Here is a 9,407-nt window from a genome sequence, read left to right as displayed (position 1 = left end):
CCCTTCACTATTTTTAATGGACAAAGTTGCCATCTTCGCCCATTAATCTACACTCAGTAACCCATCATGAGGAAGTGAAAACATGTTTTTAGATTTTTCTAATTTATTAAAAATCAAAAACTGAAATCTCTATTCACAAGAGTATTCAGACCCTTCGCTGTGGCATCCGCCCGGCTGAACTGAGCAACCAGGCAAGAAGGGCCATAGTCAGGCAAGTGACCAAGGATCCAACGGTCAGTCTAAAAGAGAAGGAAGGACAACATCTCAGCAGCACTCAATATATCAGGCCTTTATGGTAGAGTGGCTAGACGGAAGCCACATTAAGTAAGAGGCATATGACAGCATGATTGGAGTTTGCCAAGTGGCATTTAAAGGGCTCTGAGAGCATGAGGAAAAAGATTCTCTGGTCTGATGAGCCAAAAATTTAACCCTTTGGGCAGAACTCCAAACACTGTCATGGAGGGGGGGTGGCTTCTCAGCAGCAGGGACTGGGAGACTGGTCAGAATTGAGGGGAGGATGAATGAAGCCAAATACAGAGAGGTAACTGGCTTCTATGAATCACTGAAATTTACTGAATTAAGGGTCTGTGTACTTTATACCAATGAGACCTTTCAGTTTTTCATTTATTTTTAATAAATTTGTAACAACAAAAAAAATCTTGGAAACTACTGGATGGAGTCCCACGACATTCGGAACAGACATTCATGTTTCCCTCAGGATGAAATGTAATCACTTTGGTGATCCCAAAATCTTTCATATACCGCCATCAGCTCAAAATTTCAATTTGTTCAACACTTGGGTTTATGATGCAAGAGCATTAACATACAAAGAGCGCCCACACACCGGAATCACAACAGTGTAGGTTGGAAAAAGTATATGAACCCCTTGGCTAATGACAGGTTGGATGGGGACCATCGGTGGACAGCCATCTTCAGGTCTCGCCTCAGATATTCAATTGGGTTCAAGTCACGGCTCTGGCTGGGCTACTCAAAGGCATTGACAGAGTTGTCCGTAAGCCACTCCTGCATGGTCTTGGCTGTGTGCTCAGGGTCTTTGTCCTTTTGGAAGGTGAACCTTCAGTGCAGTCTGAGAACTTGAGCTCTCTGGATCAGGTTTTCATTAAGGATATCTCTGTCTTCAGCTTTTCATCAAACCTTACCAGTCTCTCTGTCCCTGCCGCTGAAAAACACCCCCACAACAAGCTTGGTTTCCTCAAGACATGATGCTTTCAAGTTTGATGCCAAATCTTTTTTTTTTTTTTTTTTTTAACAGTCTTTGTGGCCACTTTACTATAAAGCCCAGATCAGTGGAGTGCTGCAGTGATAGTTGGCCTTCTGAAAGTTTCTCCCATCTACACACAGCATCTCTGGAGCTAAGCTAGAGTGACCATCAGGTTCCTGGTCATCTCTCTTACCGAGGCCCTTCTCCCCTGATTGCTCAGTTTATACAGGTGGTTCCATACGTCTTCCATTATGGAGGCCACTGTGCTCTTGGGAACCTTCAATGCAGATTTGCATTCAGGAGGTCCAATGATTTCTATGAGGGAATAATGAAAAAATGCAAATATAAAGAGAAAAACTCTTAGGACATTTATTGAAGACCAAAGGGAGGATGTTGTTCTGTTAAATCTGATATAGAGCAGTAAATAAGTCAGATATGTAGTCTGACTTTTTTACTGCTCTGTGTGCACAGTAACGTAGTGTAAAGGGGGCAGCTTCCTTCATTCTTCATTTGAAATATCATCACTTCTCCTTCAGCATGTTCTTTTTGATTTATTTTATGCAGTCAGCTGGTTGGAGGTTAATGTCTTCTCTGAGGACACATTTCCTTTTGTGGGAGATAAATTGTGACTTTTTGGTCTTTCTGAAGCCTCAGACAACACCGGGAAAAACCCTCCTCCTGTAAAGTGTGCACTTGTGGATTGGTCCAACAGTGTTTTACAGATGCTTGGCATTGTGCACAGAAATGATTTCCTGGGACATGATTGATCAAATTGCTCAGAGATATTATTCTTCTGTAGATCATATTAAGTGGGAGCTTCTTTAGCACTTGGCAGTTGCAGGAAAATGTTCCTCCAGGAGGAAATGTTAAAAAAAGGGGGTAAAATGGCATTTTGAATGCTAATTAGTATTTTATTTATTTATTTATTTATTTATTTTTGATAGAGGCACCTTGTTCATAATTTACTTTTTTAATGACTGCGAAGGGAGAGAGGGCCTAGTATATTCCCTGGCTATAAAGTGAATGTCTGTCAAGACTTTTGAGCACCAAGTGCTTTAGACTGAAAATGAAGAGCATTAATAACACAATATCAAATTAACTATTGTCCTGTCAGTGTTTGTATGTCTTCATACTCACTCAGGCTGCCTTCAGTTAGATCACTAATTAGTCCTGATGAGGTCCTCTTCACATATAAACCAATAACGTATAAAGACAGCTATGTTTAGTCTACTTTACTTACTTATAAGTTGTTTTATAGGATAACATAATTATGAACCAGTGTATCTTGTAACGTGGTACAGTGAAGTATCAGCATACATACTTGTCGGACAGTGAATATGACGACATCTGCCGGTGATCCACTGTAGTTGCCTCCACAGCAACTGCCAAATCTTCAATCAGGTGCGGCCCCCTGCTGGTGCAAACCACTCCCTGCCATGCACAGGAGGGCACCAAGGACGCCAGCTAACTGAGCATTCAGCGCTGCATTCATGCACTGCTGGACAGAGGCTCATTTAAGCAGATGCATGATATTAAAATGGAACTGCATGTGGACAGCTTTTTACTATTAGTATTCCTGAATTCATCCGGGTTTGCCATTTTGCTGAAGCCTCTGTGAGGTAACCCCTACAGTCTGGAGGAGTTGTGGATTTAACTCTTTCCAGCCCTGAAACAATGTCTCATTGAATCACTCTTGAAGCTCCTCCAGAAGGCAAAGTGGTAACTACTCCCACACTCAACACTGATCAGACAAATATTTCACAGTGTTATTCTGACATCTCACACACTTAGTAAATACATTCCTGTTGCCAGATTTTGATAAATAGAAAATGCCACCATCTGCCTTACTAATGAAATCGGTGTGTATCACAGTGCAGGAGGTTTTAAATTAATCTAACCACACCCAAAGTTATTTTGTAACGTCTGTGCTGATAAGTGTTTTCTTCCCCAATGTTCAGATAAGATAAAGACAAAATGACAACTGTTTGTTACTGAGTGATGAGCAATCACTATTTCTTTTTTGTATTCATGTTGTTAGTGCAAAACATGGCATTATTGTCCGAATTTGTACACACTGTTCACTGAAGATGCCTTCTAATTAAATGTGAAAAGACTGGAATGACCATTATAAGTTAACATTGGTATTAATATTAATTCATACAGTACAATCATTCAATTTGTGCAATACAAAAATGGTCTGTTGGCAATAGGAAAGGCAGACGAGCAGTGATGTCTATGTGAACTATACAAATACAAAAAAAGGCACAAAGTTTTTTCTTCAAAATTGGATACAAAGGTTCATACAAACGACAGGTAAAAATGAGCTAAAAATCCACAGGCACAGTTTTTCTCTATTCATTGGCAAGTGCGTCTTCTGATTGTTCTTTATTTGCCCAGAGCTTTGTCCAGGTTGGTCTTGATAGCATCAAGGAAGTCTGAGGTGTTGACATAATGTTCATTCAGCTTGCAGCTGCAAGACCACAGAGCAGGGGGTTATATTTGTGATAAATATAAATGTATTAAGATAACATCATACACAGTTTCTTAAAACTCAATTACACACATACAACACACACTTAGCATGAGTGAGGGATGTGAATATGTAAACTCACTTGGCCAAGCCATGGATGCAGCCTGCAAGGTCCTTGGTCATTACACCATTTTCCACAGTTTCCACACAGATTCTTTCTAACGTCTGGGAGAACCTGGAGGGCGACAATGCAGAGCAACAAATCAGCGAGCTATAATATTATACAAATATACAGTTTGTCATATTAAATGAACAGACAACATACTTTATCAAATCAGGATTTCCATCCAGTTTGCCTCTGTGCTCCAGTCCTCTGGTCCAAGCAAAGATACTGGCAATGGGGTTGGTACTGGTTGGTTTTCCCTATAAAGCAAGGACACTGTTATCATCACTTACTGAAAATTCAACATGTGTTGTGGCTGCTTTGCATTCAGGTCTATAGATGCCACAGTGGATGGCGACATTTGTATCTGTGCCTCTTCTGCCATGGACTTAGGGAATTGATTTTCATGTGGGAAATATGTGTAACAAGGTGAGTCTAAGGGACTTGCAGCGTAACCTGACATTAACTGTTGATGACGTGAAACACTGGGGAAAAAGGATCTGCTTTCAAACTTAATCGTGGCGTTTCTGAAAATATCACAAAATCACGTTATCATGTCAAGTACAAGAGTTTCTACACTGAAAGACTTGTAAACTGCAATTTCTGAATAATTTGGTTCTGAAGAATGGTCACTGTCAAAATATTAACATAGTTTTATTCATTGAGAGACTATATCTGGTGGAGTTCACCCTCCAGTGGTAAGGATAGCTAGGAAACATGAAACAAAGAAAATATATAATTAAGAACTCCATCCTGCCTGTTTTTTGAGTGACTGCAGTAATTCAGACTGGCGTAATTATTTAATTACATTTGTGATTAAATACAGATGAGGCAGTAACAATTTAAAAAAAAAAACTTTTTTCCAACTCCAGCTAGTATTTGGCACATGTATGTTAACAGCTCCTAATCTCCAACTGTCAGAACTTCATCTAAAGCCCCAGTCTTCAGACTAATTCTAACACCAACACCAACACAAACATGATGCCACGTTCTAGCCCTGAATGACTCAACTGGAAAACTGGCTCCGGCCAAAAACATGCATCACTTTGCAAACATTTCCTCACTTACAAGGTCTAAAACTCCAATTAGGTAGAAGGTAGAAGTACAAAGGTAGAAATGCACACACACAGTATTCTTTGCTCCCAAAATAAAAACACTCCAGGCAGTTTCCCCTGATGACTCTTACCCTCTGGTGTTCACGGTAGTGCCTGGTGACGGTGCCGTGTGCAGCCTCAGCCTCAATAGTCTTGCCATCAGGACACACCAGCACTGATGTCATGAGACCCAGAGAACCAAAGCCTGGTACAACACACAAGACAAACATGTCATATAAAAATAAGCCCAAATACACAAAGCAAGAGAAGTAGATCAGATATAAATAACTTGACATTCACTCAGCCAGTAGAGCGACTCCACGACGACATACCCATCATCAAGTTAAAGTGCACTTGCCTTGAGCCAGGATGTCTGACTGCACATCTCCATCGTAATTCTTGCAGGCCCAAACAAATCCTCCAGAGGACTTCAGAACCTGGGCCACCATGTCGTCAATGAGACGGTGCTCATACCAGATCTTCAGCTTGTCAAACTCTGGCTTGTACTTCCTGAAGGAGACAGAATAATAAAACACTTTATTGGGGCAGTTAAATTCAGTGACATGGTGGTTGTTAAATGGCCCCGTGTAACACAACTAGAGACAGTACGCTGTTTGTTTGTCTGGCTTTGCCACACAAATCTGTGACAAGCCTACTGAAGACAGGTGTCCTTAAGCCACGTGATAAAGCAGTAAAGTGTAAATGCTTGTTTGTTGAGCATCTTACTTCTCAAAGATGTCCTGGAAGATGTCTTTGAAGCGCCCGTCGTACGCCTTGAGGATGGTGTTTTTGGTACTCATGTATAGAGGCCACTTCTTCTGGATGGCATACTGGAAGCAGCTGTGGGCGAATCCACTGATGGACTGCGCAAAGAAAATGTGAAGGAAGGTCCAGAACGAAATCACTTCAGAGAACATTCATTATACATCTATTTTTAGCTAATTATCTTTAATTGTCTATAAATATTGCAGTAAATGTTTGTATTATCTCAGGTAAATAAATCTATAAACAAACGCATTCTTACCTCATCAGTGTTGTACATTCCCATCCCACAGCCCCCAGCAGGAAAGTCATACACCTCCCACTCCTTCTGCTTGCTTCCATCAGCTGGGGAAAACACCATCTTGAACTTGCCAGGCTGGTCAACAACAAAGTCTGTGGCTCTGTACTGTGAAATTAAAAATCAAACCCTGTATGTGAGACTGATCCTTTGACAGACACAGCAAACACATATTTGTGTTTTTTTTCATTTTTTTCACCTGATCGCCAAAAGCATGTCTCCCGATTGTTATGGCTTGTGTCCAACCGGGAACAAGACGGGGAATGTTTCTACAAAGGATTGGCTCACGGAAAACTGTGCCACCCAAGATGTTCCTGATGGTTCCATTAGGACTCTTCCACATCTTCTTTAGCTTAAACTCTGAAAAAATATAGATACGATTTTGCCCATTGCAGATGTACATGTGTTATTATTATTTATAGGTTCACTTTCATACTTACCAACATTGCTTCTAGTTAAAAATGAAGTATATAATTAAGAATGAGTCAAACTCACCCTCAACCCTGGCCTCATCAGGGGTGATGGTGGCACACTTGACAGCCACATTGTATTTCTGAGTTGCCAGAGCAGAGTCAATGGTGACCTGGTCATCAGTCTGGTCTCGGTAGGGCAGACCCAGGTCAAAGTACTTCAGCTCAACATCCACGTTGGACAGGATGAGCTGTGGAGGCACAAGATGCTGTTGTGTTATTTTTCTATGGATAACACTGCATGGCAACATCAAAAACACACCCACACATGTAATGCTCCTACACCACACCATCGCAGGTAGGAAGAATATATTCTGTTCTGCAACTTCCTCATGAGAATCAAAATTCTTTACAAAGCGAAGTTTAACATTCATAATCAATCGATTATTGTAATTGCTGCTGATTAGTTTTCAGTTTATTAATTAATGGACTAACTGTTTCAGCTGTAACCAATCTTAACTCTGGATCTAAGACGCATCCTCCAAAAACACTGCTTTGGGCAGTTCATGTCAATGATGGCCTGTATGATCTACCTTCTCCTTGATGAACTCCCATATGATGCGAGTCATCTCATCTCCGTCCATCTCCACCACTGGCTGGTCCACCTTGATACGCTTTGTTGCATCTGAAAAATTTACAGTTACATAAACTTTCATACTTCACAGTGTTTACAGTGGCACAGGGATTATGGTACTGAAAATGTTTGGGGGAAACAAAAAGATTTTTTCACAGTTGAGGCTGCCGCTGTACAGCTTATCTACTTAAAATTCATTTAACTTGAGGCCAATTTTCAGTGATCATTTGCATGTTTTCCTTGCTTTGGACTGAATTCACTGCCTTGTCTTATAGTTCCTGGTTCTTGAATTCATTCAGACTGATGTGTGACTGTCCCTGCAATTTGGCCAAGAGTATTTAACTCTCATCCCTCTCATCAACAACTCAAGAATATCTCTAAAATAACAACCTTTAAGAAAAGAGCAAGCTGTTGACACACAATGTTGCATTTTGTCTTTTGTCTGTATCTCTTCCACGGCTTAGTTAGGCAGAGTTCACTTTCTGACCTTGGGATTATATGACAGCTGTGACAGCACTTACCTATCAAGCCCTTTTTGTACTAAACAACACGTGGACTTAGATGCCAAGACAGGCTGGCACCAGCTGCTGTTATAGGCTTCACAAGATTACTTATTACAATAAGTTATTCATAGCTAATGTAGGCTGCATAAACTACATCAATGCTTTCACTTTCACCTGTCAGATTTATGCAACTGCGTGTTCTTTAGTTTTACACATTTTATTACATTTTTTTTTTTTAACTTTTTTTTTTTTTACAATTACAATCTTTTATCTATTATGATCTTTCTGTTACTATTTCCAGGAACTTCCAGCCTGTTTCCGCTGTCACATAGTCACACATGAATGAGCACTAACTCGCCCACTCACTCAGTCCAAACTGTACATTGAAAAAGCGGGTGCCCACTTTAATGTTGTGAACCTCGCTGTAAAATGCTCCCCGCGGTACATTTTGACTCATGCAGTTGAGGTTTTAGTCGACGGATGACTTACAGTTCCTCTGCTGCAGTCTGTGGTGGCAGACGGCGGCCGGTGAGAGCCCTGCGGGGTTTTGCGACAGCGCTGCAGCTGCACTTCTCGACACGGTCGCCAGAGCCTTTAGGTAACCTGCCATGTTTACAAGATATTGATTACGGTCAGGGACTCGGTCACTGTGACTGTATCCTCTTGTGAATGGACTTCAGGCCGGTAGAGCCCGGTGAAGTGATGACGCTGCACCTAGGTGCTATTGAATTTCCACCCACGTCAGCTTCGAAGTCCAACAGGCTTCACTCTGATTGGCCAGTAAAGCCGACCGCAAACCAATCGGAATGAAGCCTGCTCGTCAAGCTGCCCCCGGGCCTACGGTGAGCTCAAGTTCACTGCAACCCTTCTTCCTCTTTGCTTTTTCCTGTCCCTCACACAGCAGGCAGCCCAGCCCACTGTTTTGTAAATACACTGGTGGAGTAACATTCATATCAAAAGACAAAAATTCTTCTCAGATATAGTTTAACATTCCTCTGCATGTTAAAGGTCCCCTGCTAAAAGTCTGTAACCACAGGAAGTTTGGGCCTCCTGTGGTGTTCACTGTGACACTTAGTCATTCGGAGGCTCTGGTTGAACATGCTCCTCGCGCTGACCACAACAACGTGTAGCGGGTTGGAGACATTCACGATGGAGAGGAGTTTTAACAACACGCTGCTTCCTGTCTGTGACTAGCCTTCATATTTCCATTTCAAACATGTTTTGGACCATGACTGGTTTCCAAATCATGTATCTACCTATATGTGTTTACCTGATTTTTGGGGGGAATCACAGAGAAATTTTTTCCCTTCAGCAAATGAACGTGAAGAGACTTATAGCATCAAACTCTTAACATACATCATTGTGCAAAGTGAAGGTCTAACAGCCAAGTGAATTAACATTAAGGAAAAAGAAAACATGTTTGAGTGGAGGGGTCCTCTCTTTCAGAAAAAAAAATCAAAACTGATAAACTAAAAGCAGAGAGTACACTGGATTATAGCGCCTGAACTTTTGACTGATTTAAATTTAGATTTTTGTTTAAAACTGACTCTTGAAAAACCGAAAGATACACGTTTGGGAGCTTTTTTTCCAGATACTTTTAGCCTTTTCTGAATCTGCATACCTGTATTAAATATAGAATTGGATTTGCACACAATACCTTTCTATTTGACATGCACCCCCTTTCTATGTCATTCTTCCCTCTACAGTTTGATCTTTATATGAAATGAAAAGAAGAAAAGATGCTACTAATAGGGGCCTGAGTGTTATGATGTAATGTGCTGTTAATCTGTCACTTAGAAAACACTAAGAGAGCTGATATCAGACAGAGCTGCCCAAGTTTTTTCTTTTAAT

The 9,407-nt window shown here is 41.0% G+C and overlaps 1 protein-coding gene across 1 annotated transcript; it reads right to left on the bottom strand.

Moving 5' to 3' along the window:
* Positions 1-3,206: 3,206 nt before the first annotated feature.
* Positions 3,207-8,288, bottom strand: LOC130173094 (isocitrate dehydrogenase [NADP], mitochondrial-like). The gene is made up of 11 exons (XM_056382022.1): positions 8,046-8,288; positions 7,013-7,104; positions 6,505-6,670; positions 6,209-6,369; positions 5,974-6,117; positions 5,676-5,812; positions 5,308-5,459; positions 5,042-5,154; positions 4,018-4,115; positions 3,835-3,927; positions 3,207-3,692 (listed from the first exon to the last, which is right to left on the bottom strand). Exons 1-11 carry the CDS (start codon positions 8,164-8,166, stop codon positions 3,608-3,610), a joined length of 1,362 nt encoding a protein of 453 aa, XP_056237997.1. The 5' UTR covers positions 8,167-8,288; the 3' UTR covers positions 3,207-3,607.
* Positions 8,289-9,407: the final 1,119 nt, after the last annotated feature.

Source organism: Seriola aureovittata, chromosome 1 (genome assembly GCF_021018895.1).
Source record: "Seriola aureovittata isolate HTS-2021-v1 ecotype China chromosome 1, ASM2101889v1, whole genome shotgun sequence".
Taxonomy (NCBI): Eukaryota; Metazoa; Chordata; class Actinopteri; order Carangiformes; family Carangidae; genus Seriola; species Seriola aureovittata.
Note: the sequence above shows the minus strand (reverse complement) of the source record. Positions and strands in the feature narration are given on the sequence as shown.

Excerpts from the sequence above, each read along its gene's own strand:
- LOC130173094 (XM_056382022.1), bottom strand. The coding sequence starts at position 8,166 with ATGGCAGGTTACCTAAAGGCTCTGGCGACCGTGTCGAGAAGTGCAGCT. Across the intron at positions 6,118-6,208 it reads GACATGCTTTTGGCGATCAG|TACAGAGCCACAGACTTTGT; the intron begins GTGAAAAAAATG and ends TTAATTTCACAG. Across the intron at positions 5,813-5,973 it reads GAATGTACAACACTGATGAG|TCCATCAGTGGATTCGCCCA; the intron begins GTAAGAATGCGT and ends TTCTTTGCGCAG.